The following is a 20,325-nucleotide window of genomic DNA, read 5'->3' as shown; positions in this document are numbered from 1 at the left end:
CCCTAACCCTTATTCAAACATTATATATAGATCTTTCAACTCTCATCCTTGTAGTTGGCAGAGTTAAAAGTCAGCCTAGCGTCTATCACAACATTTATCCAAAACAAAAAAAAAACAGGAAGGAAAAATTGTTGCTTTGGTTATGAGAGGTTAGATGATAGAGGGGGAAGGCTTATGTTTATATAGATCCTGAGGCTCTAGCCTGGATGAAATATAAGTGAATAGTTATTATTATAAACATGATATTATGGCAAACATTTACTTCTGGCCTAACTAGATCCATCATGAGGACCGCGTGATAGTAGTCAAATGTTCATTACTACTTTCTACCAAGGCCACTAGCGTAGAACCTTCATCTTGAGCAGGTAGGTTATGCAGAAGTCATGTGAGACATTGCCTAGATGAAATATACTCCCTCCATACTAAAAAATAAAGTCATTTTGGACAGCGACACGGTCTCAAAAGTATAACTTTAACTTCTTATTTTTATAAAAATTATTTATCGAAAAGTGATATATGTATATTTTTATGAAAGTATTTTTCAAGACAAATCTATTCATATGGTTTTCACATTTCCAAACTCAACAACTTAAAAGTTATTCATGATTTATATTCCCAATATTTGACCCAAACTTTGTCTGAAACGACTTTATTTTTTAGTACGGAGGGAGTATTGGTGAATAGTTATTATTATAAACATGATATTATGGCAAGCATTTACTTCTACCCTAATTAGATCCATCATGAGGACTGCCCAGAACCTTCCTCTTGAGCAGGTAGGTTACGCAAAAGTCATGTGAGACATTGCATTTAGTAACTGCCATCAAACCATTCAGCGGCTACAAATTGCACTCCATAAATGCATGCTAAAGAATCACTTGGAAAAGCTAGATCTGAGTTTAAATTGTGAGATTGCGCAAGAAAATGCCTCGCTATATACGCACAAGATATGACTACTGTACTTAACATATATATGTTTTTTTAGGTAATGGATGTAACCTTCTGCCATTGTGTTGTGATGTTGGTCTTGCACTGATGACTCCACAAGTCACTAGAAAAGGGTGGTCTGATCCAATATAAGCATGTATGAGAATAATGTGCAATTTTGGTGACATCCACATGGCCTACTATGTCATGTGCTTTGCCTAGTTTGGTGCATACATGTTTCAAAACAGCACATGTGATATGCGAACAAAATCAACAGAATGCCTTTAATTTTGACACAACAAAAATGCAAAAGGTTGCTAATAACAGTCATTACCGTCAACATCCCTCATGTTTCCTTTTGCAACACCTAACCTTTATCCTCCTCCCCTTATTAGAGAATGAGCAACCAAGAGTGGAAGAGGGGAGAGAAGTGTCACACCCTAAAACTTCTATATTTTGGTTGTGAGTAGAAAACGCTAAATAAAATAAACGATTTGAGGAATTTTTTCCTAAAATTTTCCAAGATCTATTTAGCTCATTGTCAACCTAAAGAGTGAAAATGTGGTTTACAAATTTTACAAAGTCAATGAAAGTGTGTTTGCTGCATTCAGGCCCTTGCATGAGTTTTGATGTGTAAAAAATAAATTTAGAAATTTTGAATAGGTTTTGTTCTTGTTTTAAAAAATAAGCTTCAAAAAAGCTAGATTTTAAAACCTGTTAAGAAAAAGGAAAACTTTTTTCCTTTATCCTTTTTCTGTTGGCTTTTAGCCTGCTGCCGTTTTCAGCCCAGCTCTCCCGCCTCTCTCAATCCCGGCCCAACCCAGCGACCGCAGCCCAGATGCCGCGTCCTGGCCTGCTCGAGCTCGCGTGCTTCTCCTCAGACGGGGCTCGGCCCAGCAGCCGCAGACGCAGCGCCCGCAGCCGTGGAAGACTGTAAGCCGCCGGCTGCGCCATGTGCAGATGTGCTGAAGCGCTCAAGCTTCACGCCAACCTCAATCAACTGGCGTGGCGGCCTCCCAACTCCCAACAACCAAGAAACGAGTTACAGACACATGGCAGGACCTCGTCATCGTCGTTGAGGTCCATCCAAATTCATGGAGCAATATATGCATCACACTATCGGCCTTTCAGCCAGCCCAAACCAGCCAGCCAACGGTGTTTTTCTCTCACAATAAACTAGCACCAGTCAGTCCAAACCAGCCCAGAAACCAACCAGCGAACAGGCCGTATATCACAAGTTTGAGACAAATTTTACGCAGACCACTGAATCAAATACAGAACAGCACAAGTTACTGTATGATACTAAATAAATTGGTAGTAAGATCCACGACCAACAACCAGAGCGATGGATGGACACGAACGAACGAAGCGACAAATCCAGGCTCAATCGGTAGTAGTAGCTCCACAGCTGAGATTCAATCTCCAAAAGACACTTGTACGTAGAATTTTACATCCTGCGTGGTCGTTCCTGCATCAAGAAACATTGAGCAGCAGGGCAAGCGATTATTACGCTGGCAGCTCAGTAGTTCATTTCCATTACTCCGCTTGTTGATCAAGCGCTCAATCGACTTCGACTGTTGCCGAGAAGAGAAGAAAGAACCTGCAGACGGGATGTTGATCAGCTCTCACCTTGTCCGATACCCAACTGGTACCATGCTAGTCCTTGGTGATGGCGTAGATCGCGTAGATGATCCCCGGAAGATAGGCGAGGAAGGTGAGCAGGAGGCAGAGCCAGAACTCGACCTGCCATCGATCGAATTCTTTTAGCAAGCAAGCCAACTCGAACTCAACCGCACCGCCCGTCAATCAGATCGCTGGCACGTACTAACAGAGTAGTAACTGATTCTGTTGAGGTGCAAGATCCTAGCTAGATGGATAATTACGTACCTTGCAGCCGAACTTGAGGAAGACGCCGAGTGGGGGGAGGATGATGGCGATGAGGATGTCGACGCAGTTCGCCGTGCCCTCCTTCATCTTGCTCGATCAGTCGATCTCTGGAGCCCTGGAGGATGGATGTGTCTCCTCTTTCTTCCCGCTGGTCGATTTATGCGTCCACAATACTGAACAGCTGTGAGCCTGTGACCAATTGAGCAGCCGTGACCGGAGCGAGAGCGCCAAGGGTGGTTGGGATTTATACCTGTGCAGAAACAGCTCAGGCGAGGACGACTCCTAGTGGAAAACGTAACGACGGATGATGCAATGCGACACCATGGTTAAGTATTAGGGCAGGCCTTTACTTCACCGGTGAAGCCAATTTTTTTTTTTTTTTAGCTTTGGCTCCACGAACGGCTCTATCGTTGAAGCTGAAGCTGTTTTAAAAAATTGTTTGGCAAAACAGTTTCACTTGTCTGTCATACATAGTTAAGAGAGGTCAATTGTCCAAGATACCCTTGTGAACATACATGTGTAGTAACATTTGTAGATGTATGTTTCTTTACGTGTAGACACGATCTTTTTTCTCTCTTTTGCTGTCAAAAAATATTCATAGTTTTTCCTCTTATTTTTCTGAAATTAATAAAGTTCAAACACATGCATGTGAGTGGAGAACTCAAATTTGGATACACAAGTTTCATTAAATAAACTTAGCAAATTCGCTAGGCTTCATTCGTGATAACAGTGGATTATTAAAAATATATTATTATAAATTATAAGTTTTGTCAGAATAAGTGTTAGGGCATATTCAATAAAAAAAATAAGTTGTTTTTGCTGAAACTTTTTGACTACACGCCTATATAGATAAGATCAACAAGGAAGCTGAATGGTGGTAGCCAGGCCTGAGCCAAAAGCTGAAAGTGTGCATCACATGGTATAGTCCGGTAGTTTTGTGTCGCTGTTTTTTTGGGAAACGAAATTTTGTCCGATATTTTTACATGTAACAGTTTTGTGTGGCTTGCTACTTCTCCGTTGGTACAGCGCGGCTCCAACAAAAGTTAAGAGGGCCTAATCGACACGGTAGACTTCAATCTTCAACCATATAATCACGGCAAAATAAAGGAAAATAACTTTCAATCAGGTGTCATCCAATCTAGGCCATCAAATGATTACGACTCCCCACGTAGAAATCATCAAGGGGGCCTGTGTCACTCTTTCATTTGTTTATTATTATCATTACGAATTTACGCTAATAATACCCTCAAGGTGCCCGTCCTTTTCCAGACGGGACCGATCCATGCCTCGCGTCGTGCGTCCCCACGCTGCGCATCCTTGCCCATGCCTCGCATGCGCCCGCGCCTCCCACCGTGCCCACGATCCATCTGCTGTCGACCATGGACGACCTTGAGCTCCACGCCGACATCGAACTCCACATCAACGAGCCTCCACTGGAGGGCAGCAAGTAGATGAGCGTACATATTGCAATTGTATGTTTCATGCGTTTCAGATATATGTTACATATATTTTATATGGATATTTCAAAAGTAGATCTGTTGTGCAAGTGTATGTTTCAAATGTTTCATCTGTTTCAGACATATGTTGTAAGTGTTTTATCTGGATGTTGCATATGTTGTAATGGCTATACATGTATGCTACAAGTGTATGTTTCAAATATTTCAGCTATTTCAAACATATGTTGCAATTATTTTTATCTAGATGTTACATATGTTGCACTAGCTATACATGTATGTTCCAAGTGTATGTTTTAAATGTTTCAGCTCTTTCAAACATATGTCGAAGTATTTTATTTAGATGTTGCATATGTTGCACTGGCTATACACGTATGTTGCAAGCGTATGTTCGTAAATGTTCCATCTGTTTTGGACGTATGTTGCAAGTGTTGCATGACCAGGCGCAGATAGAAGTGGTCCCCTCGGGCACAGCGGTCCCCGTGTGCGCGTGAGAAGCAAAACGGGCGTGGTGTCCTCTACATGCATGTGCTAGTGCATGCGTACCGCGGCAGCAGGCAGGGCCGGCTCGGCAAGCGTGGTAGCAACAGCGTGCGGCGATAACAACAGCAGCAGCGTACCCGCGGGCAGGCGAGAGCTGCATTGCGCTGTGGGGCCCGCGCGGGGCAAAGTGGGAGGCGAAGGCACGGTGCACGCGTCCCTTCTGTTGGCCGCATGCGTCCAGGGAAGTGCATTGTTGCGCTGTTTCCTCCTACATGCAGAGGGAGCGCATCAGGCGCGTGGGTGGGCAGTCACTACCGGAATCGAAAGCTTTGCCGAGTGGCATATTCTTTGCCGAGTGTATTTTATCGGACACTCGGCAAAGATTCTGACACTCGGCAAACTCTCTGTTTGCCGAGTGCCTTACTAGAAAACACTCGGCAAACATTCTGACACTCTGGCAATTCTACTAAAAACACTCGGCAAACTCCGACACTCGGCAAATATGAGAAAAACACTCGACAAATTACGGCACTCGACAAACATCGCGTCACGTGTCCCTCCATAAAAAGAGAAAAAAAAATAAAAAAAAATCTTTTAACGAGTGCCAAATCTATGACACCTCCTATGCTATATAACTCACTGCCCGCTGCGCTTCATCGTGCTCCCCTCTCCCTGCCCCCGCTCCCCTCTCCCAGCTGCCTCCGCGCCCCTCCCCTCCTCCCGCCGGCGCCACCCCCTCCTTACCTGGCCGCCGCCCCCTCCCTCCATCCCCTCCTCCCTTTCCGGCGACGGTGCGCCCCTCCCCTCCCTCTCCGGCATCGCGGCATCCGGTGACCTAGGCATGGATCCAGGCGGCAGAAGGTTGGGCCCGGAAGGCGACGGCAGGGGCGCATCGTCGGGACGGCGCATGGGGTGCCAGCTCCGAGGATGAGGCTGCGGTGGCGGTCGCCTTCCACGACCCACGCTCACCACGTCGCACAACCACCGCGAGCGCCGCGGCAGCGCTGGCCCGGGAGGCGGTGCCGCGGGCCAAGGAGGTGGCGGCGGCAGCGGCGCAGGCCCAGGAGGGCGCATGAGGCGCCAACTCCGTGGAGGACGAGGCTGCGGTGGCGGTCCGATGTCCTTGATTCTGACGACTCCGAAAGTTAGGTTCGTGTCTTCTTCTGGTGTTTTTTCTTATCTTTCAGTGAGTACATCTCAACGCTTTATCTAATATGCCACTAACTTATCTGAAGTAATATCCAAAAAGGTGTGCGAGATTTATCGAGCATATGTAGGGATATATCCTTGTTTCAACGCTTTAGGTACATATGCAAATCAGTGGTAATACAATTAAGAATGCTACTAGTAGGTTCCTAGTTCTAATTTCAGAGCTGATGCTGATGAATCACCTGTGCATGTCAGCAGCCTGTTGGTTCTCTTTGTGTATATTTTGGCATGTATTAAAATGTAGTAGGCCATTCTCAGCGAAATAACAGAGCAGCAGACAAGTCTGCTTACTTTAGTTCAATCTAATCTCTTATCTCTTGTGTGAATGCAGGCAGTGGGTTTCGCATATTAGAACCTTGGAATCTCGCATCTTTTACTGCCAGCTTTGTGTTCAGCAGTGGTTTTGACCACGAGTTGCAGGTCTAAAATTTCAGCATACTGTACTTGATAAATGTACACCCTGGAACTGACTCAATCATGATTTATGTGTGGTCCTTTGGTCTACCTAAATTGCTTCACTGAATTTATAAACCATCTGCAAGTGGAAGCACAAACCAATACTATACTGAATTATTAGATTTTAGTCAGTATTGTGATACGGATCAGTCATTACAAAAGGTCAAGTACTCATTCTTAGGTCTGCTGAACTAAGTTGAAATCTATTGAGAGAAACCATGGTTCACTTCTGGAATACAAGATGACAACATGAAAATATCAAGCATCAATGGAAAGAGAAGTTCTGAGTATCATCAATTTTTTTTATGTTGTCTTCGATACACAAATAACAGGCATGTCAGCATATGATACGCTCAGAGATGTGGGCTGTCCTATGTAGCTTTTAACTAATGTATTAACAAGGATACTATAAGTTCTTGTCCAGTCTGGTAGACATAATTTTGATAACATTTATTGGCTCTCTCGATCCTGGTAGTGATAGTTGAATAGACTGTCCACTGTTAATTGTGAATTATAAAGTTTAAAATCGACTTACCACTGTTGTTGTTAAGGTGTTGAAACTCAGGCAACAGTTCTGTGTTGCTTATTTGGAAGCAAAGTCAGTAGGCTCATTCTGGTTGCACGTGAATGCTTGAATTTCTAATTTTCTATTCACACATGCCACTAGTGGCTTCTTGCACTGGACCAGCATGGGCTCTAGTTAACATGAATGTTGCTGTGATCTTATCTATGCCTGTTGAGAACTGACCTTTAAAAAGTTCCCATGCCCTTAACCTTAGTGTAGACTTTCTTGTCTTTTTTGTATTTTTGAAACATGGCATTGGTTGTTCATTTTTGTTTTATGCACTGAAACTTATAGAATAATCTATGGCAAACAATTGACATACAGTTTGCATGATCACAGGGCTGTTTTAGACCACTCTGTTGGAAAGGAGCTTCCAGTGGTCGCTGTAGAAAGTTTTGAGTGCCTACCTGGTAGGGGAGTTGCTGCTACTTTGAGTGGGGTGAAGGTACGTCTAACTTCTATAATATTTTTCAATCATCAAAATCATCTGGAATTGTCAGATATGTCATAGACCTTGCTTTAGATAAAATTCAGGTGTATTACTGGAAACACCACTGGCATTTAATGTATACTGTAGACGGAAACACTCTTGTAGCGTAGCAGTAAGCTCCCTAGTTTTGGGAGACAAAAATGTCCCCTGTTGACAACCAAAAAATAGTGGTATGGCACCGGCCTGTGGCGTCTGTAGTTGGTTTGGGCCCTCATAATAGTTGCAGTGGTCGGTGTAACACCTCGGGTGTTAGCCTTGCATAACTTGACTTGCATAACATGAGCATGGGCATCAAGCATTCATAAATCATCATTTACAATTGAAACATTTGATCGAAACATATGAAACATTGCTTGTTATCTCGTGTTTCTTAGAACATATGCATAAGATCATGTGCAAATGAATGCAAGTGGGTAATGCTAGTCACTAAAACACCTTAGCTACACTTAGGTTAACAAAAGGAACCTTGTTCATGAAGGCCACCTTTCATGATCAAGCACTTAAGTAATATTTCATGTGTTGACCTGGATAACAATATGAGTGACCACTGCATAAAATGATAGGATGACCTTGAAAATTTCTTAAACATGCTTAGGATATCATCATGAACAACTTTGGTATTTAAGGCTAGGGCTAGTTTGGTCATTTAGCCATGGTTTGAGTATGTATCATGATTTCAAAGTGACATGTTTGACTAAAGTTGAACTAGGTGTTAGAGACCTTGCATGGAGGAGTTCACTAAAGCAAAGTTGTAGTGTTTGACATAAGGAACAACTTTGATTTTTGGGTCTTTGACTGATTCAGCTCCAAACATGTTTGAAATAGGATCACAAAAATCAGTAAAACACTCATTTCAACACTCAACAAATTTTTCTAAGTCCTAGTTCACTAACAGTCTGACAGCCTGACTTTGGAATGAAATAACTTGAGTTTGGTTGAGTGTTGGAGCATGATCCTTTAATAACAATTGGAGAGGGTACTTAGGGCTACAATTTTCGTTTACAAATCATTCACTGAATCACCCTGTGTCGACGGCAAATTCAACTCGAAATCTCGTCGTCAGGCTCGGCTTCGCGTTGTCTGACGAACTGAATCGCCCAGCTCGGTGGCCGACTGGCGTCAGGACAGAGCCGCCGCGTGTCCGCGGCGTTGGCCGCGCGTCGCCGCCGCTCTGATCCGCCGGGCAGCGCCAGGCCTGAGCAGGCCATTATCACCCCGCGTGCGCCCGCTCCATTTCTCACTCACTCCCGCCCGCTCTCTCCCTCTCCAGCGCCCTCCTTTGCTCTCGCCGCGGCACCAGGCAACGCTGCCGAGCACAGCACCGCCTCCGCCATCACCTTATGCGCGCTACACCGCACCACCGCCATCTCCATCTCGCCATTTGTTGCGCCTCATCCACCACCACCGCCTCGACGTGTTGACTGCTTCAGTTGCGCCTTGGTGAGGGCGTATTTCCGTTTTTCCCCTCTCGCCGGAACCTCGGCCGCCATTGCCGCCTCCACGGAAAGCTCGCCATAGCTCGGCTCGTCGGCGCTTTTCCTTCGGTTTTGAGCGTTAGCGTTTGGTTAGGACGTGTATTAGCCAATGCTAGGACGTTACCTTCAGTAGTTGCTCCGCCGGCGTGGAACACGACAACCCGTGCCGCCGTGCTCTCACCTCAGCGCCACCGTACCATGGCCATGCTTCATCGGAGCTTCACGAGCCGCGTAGGTCGTCTAGATAGGTCCGCTTGGTCACCTAGGTGCTATTGCGCGCCTCTCCTGGCTTCTCCATGGCCGGTGATGACTGGCGCACCACTGAGCACCTTCGTCGTGCCGCCATCACCGGCGATGGGCATGCTCCGCTCACCCTCTACTGCCGTCACCTAAGTTGTTCGACGCGCGCTGCTCTGTAGATCACCGTGTGAAGACGTCACCGCCGGTGACCTCGCCGTCGGCGAGCTCTGGCCGCGCCAGCAGCGTACAGCGCCGCTGCCCTGTTTCGTGTCACTGACGCGTGGGGTCCCCTGACCAGCGGGTCCCACCGGTCAGCGACAGCAGTATTGAAGGATAGCTCATTTGATTCCAGTTTTTGATTTGTTTTGTGAATTTTGTATCTTCAGTTTGGTAGCTCCAAAAATTGTGAAATAAATATGATTGTGTTGCTTAGGAAGTGTAGTATTTAAGAAAAATATGTTTTTGGTTTCAACAGTAGAAAGTTTTGGAGATTTAAATCAAGATTTGAAATGTGCTTTTGAATGCATTTAAATTTGTTTATTTTATATCTAGAGTTCCTGTGCTCCAAAAATTATGAAATTTTTGTGGTAAGCTAGTCTTAGCATATATGAGCTTGGGTAAAAATCTTAGGACCAGTGCATGGGTAGATTTATAGTTATAGATTTTTCTTTTATGGCTAGTCAATCCTTGCATGAATTTTTATAAATTATTTATGAGTCCAAAATTCATGAAATTTGTTAGAGGTAATCCTAGTACCATATGTATGTTAAGAAAAATAGGAAATCTGTTGCTTGACACTTTTCAATAGGGTTTTCCATTTATGCTATTTCAAGCCTTGCTTCCTTATCATTTTTGTATAGGATGTTCTACTTGGTAAAATGACATGAAATTTTTATAGTAGTCCTTTTATAGCATTAGTAAGGCACTGTAAATTTTTGGGAATTTATGAAGTACATCTGATATAGGTTTATTAATTAACCTAGATATCTAAATAAAATAATAAAGGCAATTAAATAAATAGTTTGGGCTCCACCATTATATTATATTAAATGTAATTAGTATGCTTAAACTGTTGGTAGATTATATGTTGTCAAATTTTGAATGATTACCTGAAGTAAAAGTATTCTTACTTTATATTGCATGTTAAATAGTTTTCGGACTGATTCTAGAGTGTGATGAGTTGCATGTTGAAACTGATGTAGACTGTAAAAATGGTTAATAACAAAGTTGTAGAGAATTTGATAAGCTTTCCAGAAAGTCCTGGATCACTGATTTTGGATTTGTAGAACTCCAGTTATGAGTGAAACAAGTAGCTACTGTTTGTGGCATAGTCGATGCATTGTAGAAGTAGTTAAGTAATAATCGAGAAGAGATATGCACCTACTCAAACAACGTGATGCACTTGTTAACATATATGCATTCGTAATACTCATACCATACTCATGCATCTAGGATCGGAGGAAGAGATCACGTTGCTGGAATTCGAAGAAGCAGAGGAAGGGAACCCGCAGGAGGATCAGCAAGCCGCAGCTCCCGAAGGCGTGGAGCAGAACCCTGAAGAGCTTCCGGAGTGTCCTGACCACCGCCCTACTTCCTTTCTGCGAGGCAAGCCCCGGAGCATTATAAGTCTCCCAGTAATTTACAAATGTTTACTTACGTATTTATGATTGATGCATTAGGTTATAAGAGTTGAATGAAACCACTTGATGCATGTACATTCCTTGTCCAGATATTAACCCTTTAACCGGTATAGGTCCAGGATCGAATATATGCTTAGCCATGCTTAGACCGGTAGAAGTCGGGTGATGTCCTGTCACCTGCGAGATATAGGTGGATACCGGAGCACGGTTGGCTATATCTGCTATCGTGGAACAGAGCCATGAGGTAAAAGTAAATCGAGACCGGACGGGAGGTAGATAGAGAAGCAACAAGACATGGAGGTCTTGGGTGTGGATCTATCACCGTCTGTGTCGATTAAGGACCGTACCGTTGTTGGCGCTTCTGACAAGATTGAACGCATGCCTCTCACTTAGCTGGCCGGATAACTTGTTCCGACCGCGAAGCCGAGTAATTCAACTCAGGCCGGGAACCGTTCTGTTGTGCGCTCCTTCCGGGGAACGATCAGACTGAGCCCAAGGGCAGGCTTGGCCTGAGCATCCTGGCATCTGGTGTTCCAGATTGTGCGGCGCGGTACGGACCCGCGAAATGTGTACCTGAGTTGTACCAAAGGTGACCTAAGGTGACCGTTGATCTGGTCTGCCTGGGTTTGTGTTAGGAATAAATTCCCAGCTGGTTGAAATCGATTCGAATCGCCGTCTCTCCCGGATAGTGAGAAACTTGGCTAGTCCCAACATCGTAGTAATTATATTATGAAACAGGATGGTTCAAATGAATATGGAATTACAATACCTGCTATGGTTACTATTGTATGCTTCTAAATTATATACCACGTGTTTGGCACAGGATAGTTGCTAACCTAGAAATGGATAGTTATAATTAACTTGATAAAGAAATCATAATTGTACAATGGGTAAATTGCCTTTTTTCGCAAAATGTGGTCAAGTTACGTCCACTTATACAGCCTTGCATAATCCTTGGAGTCATTTTATTTCTGGTTCATGACGGGTAAGTCTAGCTGAGTACCTTCTCGTACTCAGGGTTTATTTTCCCCATTGTTGCAGATGGCACTGTGTATCATGGTTATTGCAAGAGTTGCTTCTATCCCGCTGTGGATGAGGAGTAAGCCTTGGGCAGGCTTCTTTAGTAATTCCTATCTTTGCTTTTGTGGACCATGATCTGGCTTGGCACTGTATCAAACTATGTTGGAAACCTTATCTTCGAACTTATTTGCTTCCGCTTTATTTATCAAACTAGGTTTGTAATAATTTTTATTCGTACTCTGATGATGAAAAGTATCTGTGAATTTTATGTAATATGTGGCATGTATGTTGAATCATGTACGATCTTGGTTGTTGTAAATCGTTTATCGAGACCCGTCGTGGTACTCGACGGACTACCGGGTTTATATGGGTTCAAGTATGACAGTGTGACCGTTTGCGGATTGACATTCTACTTGTACTCTTATAAATTGGTCGGTTCTGCGACAGTCGGCAGCCCAGGTTAAGGTGAGGCCCTATAGGGTGAAGCCGGGGTTCAGAGGTTTTCTTGGTTGGTTTGACCGAGAGATTCAGTTCAATACCATGGGGGCAGTCTTTCCCCACCGGCCAAGTTCTTTATACTGTAGGCAGCATATGTTTCATCCAATGGATGCAATTGTAGTTCAGTAGCTATCATATTCTTCAATAGGGGCGTGTTTTAGATTTTGATAAGTTAGCATGGTTGTTATTTAGTGTTTGGTCACTATGAAGGAATTGGAAGAGCCAGCCTTTGATATGCTAACTTGAGTACTTGACACCTCATACATTTGCATTACAGGTAAGATAAAATAAAAATGAGCTATCCGAGGCATCTATCGGTTCTGTGGACTATATTTCTTCACTATATAGATCCAATGGTGAATCAGAGCAAATAAGAGCAGCAGCAAAAAGTTCTGCATATGGGCCTGAATTTATCTAAGCTGCTCTATCTGTTGACAAAAAAGTAAGTTAACTTGAGAACCAAACTCTTTCTTCTTTCATGTATCTGGTCATGTATTTTCATTCTAGTCCACCTAAGCGACAAACCAGCATGGCGCCATGTATCCACTGCACAGTCAAAACCATAAGCACTAGGTGGTCCGTGGTCCAGATTCTTGTGTTTGGTCCACCTGAATAGCCTGCCTATTCTGAAGCTTGTTCAGTAGGTGCCCTGATAATTTGAATTTGATGATTTGGGCTTGTTTGGATACTAGCCTTCTTTGAGTTCTACTTAGAAGTTAGAACCTTTGAACTTGCTCGTGTTAAGCTGACCTTAGTTTGCTTTGCATAGTCATAATCATTACCTTACCTTGTTTGGCCGGCCCACCCACCGGCAAGATTGCAAGAAGGCTGTACAAGTGACTGTATCATTGTCCTTTTTTTTAGGAGAAGTAAATAAAAGAATAACTATTTGAAGTTGGCCGTGCACTGGTTAGCTGCTGCAAAGTCGAAGTTTACAGTGAATTTGAATGATATAGTTAGTTATCAATGTGTAAACATGTGGTTACTTCTATACCTAAGGGTGAGACAACAAACTATGTTCATATTTTTTCCTTCTTGCAGCAGTGAAGAAGCTAGTTTCATGAAGAATGGAGTAGAAGACATGTCTACTGGGGTGTTGATGGTTTTACCTTCACTATTTTGGTAGCATAGTTTTTGAATTTTTTCTGGATGTTGATTCTTCTGAACTTATACCTATCATTAGTCTCTTAAATTTGTCATCTTTATTTCTATGTCCATGTGGTTATTATGAGAATTATGTTGCCAGAAGCATGATGTGCATGCAGATATGATGTACTAAGTGTTTTGTATGGCAGCTATTAAACTGAAATATGCTGAGAAAAAAAATTCTCTGAAAAATAGGTTGGTTGAGTGTAATTCCTAAAAACACTCGACAAACAATAATAGTATGCTGAGAAAAGAATTATTTTTTCATTGGAAAATAGGTTTGTCAAATGTAATTTTTAAAAACACTCGGCAAACTTTTTTTTTTTGCCGAGTGTCAAATTTAACACTCGGCAAACTATTTGCCGAGTGCGCGATAAAAAACACTTGGCAAATAGCTATTTGCTAATACTGTAGCGTGTGCTGTTTGTCAAGTGTTACACTTGGTAAAGTTTTTGCTCAGTATTTTTTGGTTTTTGCCGTGTGCCCGTTTTCGGTAGTGAGTAGGTCCGGCCGTCCAACCAGACGTTTGGACGCTAGGCTTTCCCTTATATCATTATTATTATTACGAGAAAACTGGTTAGGTGGCCTGCTAAAGAAGAGGCGGGGGAGGCCAAAGTCTTGACCAATCAACGTGGCTGCTGGCACGACAGCAACGGGCTATGAGCCCATGGTCTGAAAAGCCCATGGGGGCGGCGGCCCCGTCGTGCCCATGCCGCAGGGACAAAATCGACCCAAACCCAACAGACCATATCTCTCGCAAAAGGCCCACACCTCGACGAACCGCAGCCCACCACGGTGAACGGTGGGCGATTGGGAGGCCCACACCGGACGGTCCATGGCGACCCGCACCGCGGCACCGATGATGGGAAACCAACAGCATTGCAGCACCTTCAAAAAAAAAAAAGAACTTTGCAGCTCCTCTCATCTCAGAAAAAGAAAGAAAGAAAGAAAACAGCAGTGCAGCTCGCCGCAGTGCACGCCTGACACCGTTCCGCCGCCCAGCCCGCATGCATGAGCACGGGAGGCGGCAGCGTCCGCGAGCTGACGGCCCTCCTCTCCTAGCTGCGCCGCGCGCGCCTCCAACACCCCGCTCACGCCGCGCAGCTCCACGCCCGCCTCCTCGTCTCTGCTGGCGCGCGCCCTCACCCGCACCCGGTCCTCCTCACGCAGCTCGTCTCCCTCTACGCCGCCGCGGGCCGCCTCGCCGACGCGCTCCGCGCCTTCCGCGCCCACCTACCCAGCGCCAACCTCCACACCTACGCCGTCCTCGTCTCCGCCCTCGCGCTGCCGCGCCCGGACCTCGCATTCTCCCTCTTCTCGTGCTCGCGCCGTCAGTTCCGCCCCAGCCCCCATGTCATCTCCGCCGTGCTATCCGCGTGCGCTGGCCTCCAGCCTCTCTGCGGACGCCTGGTCCACGCGTGTGCGGCCAAGGTCGTACCGCCCGGCGACGTGTTCGTCTACACCGGGATGGTCGACGCGTACGCCAAGGGCGGGGACATGGAGTCGTCCAGGAAGGTGTTCGATGAAATGCCGAGCTGGGGCCCGGCGTCGTGGAACGCGATCCTCGTTGGTTTCGCCAGGAACAAGATGTGCCTCGAAGCACTGTCGGTGTTCAGGGAGTTGGCCGCGCAGGGGCGGGAGGTGTCTCTCGATCAGGTGAGCGTGTCGAGTGTGCTCAGCGCTTGCACTGTGGCAGGGGCCCTGGACTTTGGTCGCCAGGTACATGCGTGCGCTGCCAAGGTGGGGCTGGACCTGAGCGCGGTTTGTGTCAGCAACTGCTCTTCTTGACATGTACACCAGGTGTGGATGTTCACGAGAATCTTTCGCCCTGCTAAATGATATGGGTTGCAGGGATGTTGTCACCTGGAACATCATCATTCGTGGTTGCATTCATGACAATGCTTCAACGAAGCTTGTGTGCTTTTCCGGTCCATGGTCAGGAGCGGTACCTTGCCCGATGATGTGGCCTTTGCTACTGTACTGCAGGCATCAGCATGTATGTCGGCATGGGCTATAGGAGCAAGCATGCATGCCTCTGTCGTAAAGACAGGGTTCTTGGACAGTGATGGCGTTGCTAGCTCGCTCCTCACCATGTACTCCAAATGTGGCTGCTTGGACGATGCACACCGAGCATTTGTTGGGACAAAAGATCATTTGCATGTAATGTCCTGGATGGCCATGATAACTGCACTGCAGCAGCATGGACATGGAATGCAGGCAATCGATGTATTTGAGAATATGCTAGAGAATGGCATTCCTCCGGACCACATCACATTTGTTAGTGTTCTCTCTTCCTGTAGCCACAGCGGACTTGTTGAGCAAGGACGCAAGTACTTCGATTCAATGACTCAAGTTCATAAGATCACACCAGGGAATGAGCATTATGCGTGCATGGTTGACATGTTTGGGCGGGCAGGCCTTCTAACTGAGGCGAAGCGATTCATCAACTAGATGCGACCTAAGTCAGATGCATCAGTTCTTGGGGCACTCCTTTCGGCTTGCATAAACTGCAGGGACCTTGAGATGGGTAAGGAGGTTGCCAAGAAGCTGTTTGTCATTGAGCCAGGTAATACTGGGAACTATGTCCTGCTTGCTAATATCTATGCATCACATGGAAGATTGGAGGAGGCAAAGGAGGTGCGGAGATGGATGATGTTTCAGGAGTTAAGGAAGGAAAAGGGATACAGCTTAATCAACAATTGAGAACCAAATCTGTACCCTATGAATACTTGAGGTTTCTATTGTCTCAAGGATGACGATGCACTTGTCAAACAGAAAAGCCCGCTGCCCGTTTTATATACATACAGTTAAGGCAATAAAGCCTATAGGAGTTTCTGCATACTCAATGTTCATGAGCATCCCGGCAGTGAAATCTGAAAGGTATGACTCATTCAAACCATATTTGGAGAAGTTTAATTCCTTTAGTGAGAGCAGTTCTTCGTTCAGTAGTAATAATAAATTTTATTAAAAATTTGAGTAATAAATGTATGATATCTTGTTTCGTCTCAAACAGTTAATAAAGCCAGAGATCAAGCTATCCCCGAACCCAAGCTCAAAATGGCAGTACAATTTTGCTCCATTCATTTTATTAAAGGATAAAGCAAAATTGGAATTATGTGGTTTCAAGAAAAGGGAAAATATCTCTCTTTCACTTGCTGCACTGCACTAAGAGACTACTAGTGATTAGTTTTCTGTAATCCTTATAACACCATGTTATCGTTTTTTGTAACCGTAGTACTAAATAACAAGAAAAGGTTTGCATATACTACTACTTACTTGCACGAAGATATATATCTTGGAATTATAATATTCTTCATACAAATTGCCTGTTCTTTAACCATGGTATTTACAAGGCAGTCAAAGAAACAGAAAAGGAAACATAAAATACCAAAATTTAATTTTCTAGGGAAGGTAGCAAGGTTGACTTTTCTTCAGTATACTGTACACGGTTAGTATAGCCTCAGCATCACATGTCCACTCTGTTCAGCAAAATCTTTCTTAATGAACCTATATAAAAAGAAGAAATAAATATAGAGTCCACCGCATGAATAAGCTTGCTAACTAGCATTTATCTGTTCTTGCAATCCTCAGTTTCTTTACACTTCCAAGGAAGAGCCTGCCAGAACAATGGACAGAGACAAGATTAACTAACAGTAAATGGTAATGCAAGTGAATCATTTAAGCAGAGAAGAAACATACTCCCACGGTACATCCCCAACCATCATCCAGTCTCCATCCTGGTCTTCATAGGTGAGGACATGTGCAGCCTTCTGGTGAGGAACACGTTGATGGTACTCCATAACATCAGCATCTAATCATATCACATATTATAGAGGGACTGGCAAGCATTGCAATACAATATAATGACATAGCAAGATGTGACATCATGTCTTGAAGTTTATCTATCCAATTTAAAGTGTGAGGCAGGAATTCCTCCAAAAATTAAATAATTCAAATTTGTGCGTGGTCTAGTGCTAGTGGCTAGAATCCCAATTAAGAAAAGCTAGTGTTGGCATGGAATAATTACAATCTATTCTATCGTTCAATTATGTGGGTATATCCATTTCTGCATCCATCATGGTTTGACGTTTTCCTTTTTTCTTTTTAGGTTCCAATCCTTAAAAATCTGTGGTAATGAACTTTAGATGCATACTTACAAGTGATGGAGGCCTTGAACATGTGGTGGAGTTTCGCTAGGAGGCTGTCGTACCCATCCAGCAAGAGCAAGTCCAGCTTCCGACCGATTGGAACGCCTTCCATGTACACCTTCACGAAAAATGTTCGCCGTCGGCGTGCCGAGGCTGTCAAGGCGCTTCTAAGGAACGGTTTGATCGGGGGCCAATCCGGGAGTACTCGGTTCCTGCCCATCACCATCCGTTCGTGTTGAAATTGTTGTTAATAAATGTAGATGACGTGCACAAGGGAACCAATTGGATGGAGAGTACTGTTGGGACATTAATCGGGATGCTGTATATTTTAGAGATATGATAACGACAAAACAAATATGAAAGTTGTTGTGAAGATATCAATGATCAATTAAGGCTAAGGTTATACTCTTAAGAATACTAAATTAAAATGTCTGGCTCGGTGAAAATCTGATTATTTTATAGCTCTCCTTTGTTTGTACTTTGTAGTATGATCAAGTATTATTTTTGGGGTAGTATGACCAAGTAATCAAGTTGATCGAAAACTGAAAGAAACTTATGCCCTCGAGAAAATTGAGGAAAAAAATGTTGCAAGATAAAAAATAAACCACAATACTAAATTCAAGACAGTTTGTTTCACATGTCAGAATTCAGATCATAGTTTCTCTTTAATTAGGAACCACTACTAAAAGTAATTATGAAAAATATATTTGAAATTTTATCGTAGGATAATAATAAACAAAGATCTGTTTTTAGGCATGTGGAAACAAGAAAGTTGACAAATCTAAGATATTACATGTTTTTATGTCGCGTGATGGACAGGAAAAAGAAACACTTTTCTCAATTCATACATGAGAGATAGGAGTACTATCCGAGAACGGAAAAAAAAAAGAAATAGACTGAACTGATGATGAGCTCATGGTGGCTCACGTATATGATCCGCCATGTGGGTGGGAAGAGATCCAAAGAAGAACAGGAAGAACCACATAATAGCTCTCTAACCTCTAATTCACCATGCACATGCGCACTAGGATTGATCTCCAACAGATAAATGGTGAGGTGCAGATTCATCTAATAAAGGTGAGTAATGAATTGAAATTGAAAAAAACGAAAAGAGATATAATCGGCCGGAATCAGCCATGCATCTTCCAAGTTAATTTGTTCCATTAGCTAGGGGAAGCCTTAGCCAGCTTATCGCTTGCATATGCATCTACGACTTGCTGATATCATCTAACACGTACGAAGCTACTAGTTAATTAAGAAGGGAGAAATTAAGAGAGTTGTGGGTGAAGATAGATAGAATCGAAACCTTGGCGTACAAGGGATGCTCTTGCTCTCCGCTACCAGGAGGGAGGACGCCGGCGACAGGCTGAGCCCTAGCCGAAGATCGGTGCTGAGGTCGTCCCTCCTCGCCGCCGGCCGGCAGCCCGATGACGTGGTGGAGAGCACCGGGTGGGTGCTGCTGTCCATGGACGACGACGGAGACCGGCCGCTGTCCTTGCACTCCGCCATGCTGCCTGGTGCATACACTGTATGTTACGCAGCAGCTGCTCTGGTAGCTGGCTCTAGCTAGTTATTAGAAATGGAGAGGGCCGGGGCTGGAGTGAATCTAGCAGGCGATGAGAGCAGGAGAAATTGGAACACGGAAGGGCGAAGGAAAGAGAGCAGGAGAGCTGTGTGTATATATAGCAGGCGATGAGAGCTGAGTGGCTGACAAAAGCCAAAGGAGGGTTGAGCTAAAAGTATGCGCGTATAGTGGAGAGAGTTGTGTGTCGAAGAATATTTGGCCTTCTTTTTGTGTATATATATGCTTTGTAGTATAAATATAACTAAAAATATATAAAGGCTTCTTTTTGTATGTGATAGTTGGCAGACACAACTGGTTGGTTAGCTGATCAGATTAAGGTGAGAGTGAGACACATGCACTGTAGAGGATTCCTTTCTCTCATTTTACACGAGCCCATTCCATTTTGATATAAACGATGTGATCTTTACGCTTCTCACTCATCAACGAGCATATATATGCGACACAAACACAATGTTGTGAATTATATTAGCAGCTGGTAATCTGTTATTTATAATAATAACAATCAAAGAAGAGAGCATCTTATAACGAGAGAAAACAATGATATCATGCACCCTCCGGGCTGTCCATGACAGCGGACGTGTTGGGTTGGTACGGGGTGCACTCGAGCGCGCGGGGATGCGACCACCACCACCCAAAATCTCCTTGTGACAGAGAGAGCGCCCGGGCGGCGGGCCCTCCGTGCATCATCGATCCCCCACACCAACGCATACGCACCGATGATCATGCCCGGCCGCGCGCCAAGCCACTGGACCTGCCGCTCGCATCGCAGTCCACTGACACGTACGCGCGCAATCATGTGCACACGCTCGCTCGAGCAGCAGGATAATAACCCGCCCGCCCGGTCATGATGAATGCGTGATGCGATCAGTTCCGGCCCTGGGCACACACACATGTTGCACGCATGCCCGGCCCGGGCCGGCACATGAGTTCTTGCGGAGGGGAGGGCCGGCATGGCGTGCAGTGGAGACCAAGCGAGCCGAGATACGATAGCCACTTTAGCCAGGTAGCCACCACTCGATCGTACCGGGCGTCCCTGCATCGACGTGCGGTGGGCGTCATCGTCAACGCACAGCCGGGCCGCGCACGGCTGGGTGTACAGGGT

General features: G+C 44.7%; 2 protein-coding genes and 1 pseudogene across 10 annotated transcripts; 2 read left to right on the top strand and 1 right to left on the bottom strand.

The window, feature by feature from the left end:
* The first annotated feature begins 5,451 nt into the window (after nucleotides 1-5,451).
* Nucleotides 5,452-13,688, top strand: LOC136455966 (uncharacterized). Of its 9 annotated transcripts, none has more exons than XM_066455704.1 (5): nucleotides 5,452-5,900; nucleotides 7,321-7,426; nucleotides 10,639-10,791; nucleotides 12,622-12,786; nucleotides 13,209-13,688. In XM_066455704.1, the coding sequence occupies exons 1-4, from the start codon at nucleotides 5,824-5,826 to the stop codon at nucleotides 12,628-12,630; spliced, it is 345 nt and encodes a 114-aa protein (XP_066311801.1). In that variant the 5' UTR covers nucleotides 5,452-5,823; the 3' UTR covers nucleotides 12,631-12,786; nucleotides 13,209-13,688. The 9 variants fall into 9 exon arrangements, 4 of the variants coding, with proteins under 4 accessions (XP_066311801.1, XP_066311803.1, XP_066311802.1 ...); XM_066455706.1 differs by having other exon boundaries at nucleotides 13,389-13,687; XM_066455705.1 differs by having other exon boundaries at nucleotides 13,386-13,687.
* A 353-nt stretch (nucleotides 13,689-14,041) lies between these two features.
* Nucleotides 14,042-17,665, top strand: LOC136455964 (pentatricopeptide repeat-containing protein At2g13600-like; annotated as a pseudogene).
* LOC136455965 (auxin-responsive protein IAA4-like) lies at nucleotides 16,763-19,325 on the bottom strand. The gene is made up of 4 exons (XM_066455702.1): nucleotides 18,945-19,325; nucleotides 17,648-17,850; nucleotides 17,190-17,301; nucleotides 16,763-17,106 (listed from the first exon to the last, which is right to left on the bottom strand). The coding sequence occupies exons 1-4, from the start codon at nucleotides 19,145-19,147 to the stop codon at nucleotides 17,052-17,054; spliced, it is 573 nt and encodes a 190-aa protein (XP_066311799.1). The 5' UTR covers nucleotides 19,148-19,325; the 3' UTR covers nucleotides 16,763-17,051.
* Nucleotides 19,326-20,325: the final 1,000 nt, after the last annotated feature.

Source organism: Miscanthus floridulus, chromosome 6, assembly GCF_019320115.1.
Source record: "Miscanthus floridulus cultivar M001 chromosome 6, ASM1932011v1, whole genome shotgun sequence".
Lineage (NCBI taxonomy): Eukaryota > Viridiplantae > Streptophyta > Magnoliopsida > Poales > Poaceae > Miscanthus > Miscanthus floridulus.
Note: the sequence above shows the minus strand (reverse complement) of the source record. Positions and strands in the feature narration are given on the sequence as shown.

What these genes read in the sequence shown, in the direction of transcription:
- LOC136455966 (XM_066455703.1), top strand. Translation starts at nt 5,824, where the DNA reads ATGAGGCGCCAACTCCGTGGAGGACGAGGCTGCGGTGGCGGTCCGATG. An exon ending in CTGACGACTCCGAAAGTTAG is followed by an intron (nt 5,901 to 7,320) that starts GTTCGTGTCTTC and finishes GCATGATCACAG; the next exon opens with GGCTGTTTTAGACCACTCTG. An exon ending in CTACTTTGAGTGGGGTGAAG is followed by an intron (nt 7,427 to 10,638) that starts GTACGTCTAACT and finishes TCATGCATCTAG; the next exon opens with GATCGGAGGAAGAGATCACG.
- LOC136455965 (XM_066455702.1), bottom strand. Translation starts at nt 19,147, where the DNA reads ATGGCGGAGTGCAAGGACAGCGGCCGGTCTCCGTCGTCGTCCATGGAC. An exon ending in AGCATCCCTTGTACGCCAAG is followed by an intron (nt 17,851 to 18,944) that starts GTTTCGATTCTA and finishes GGTGATGGGCAG; the next exon opens with GAACCGAGTACTCCCGGATT. An exon ending in GTTCAAGGCCTCCATCACTT is followed by an intron (nt 17,302 to 17,647) that starts GTAAGTATGCAT and finishes TGATATGATTAG; the next exon opens with ATGCTGATGTTATGGAGTAC.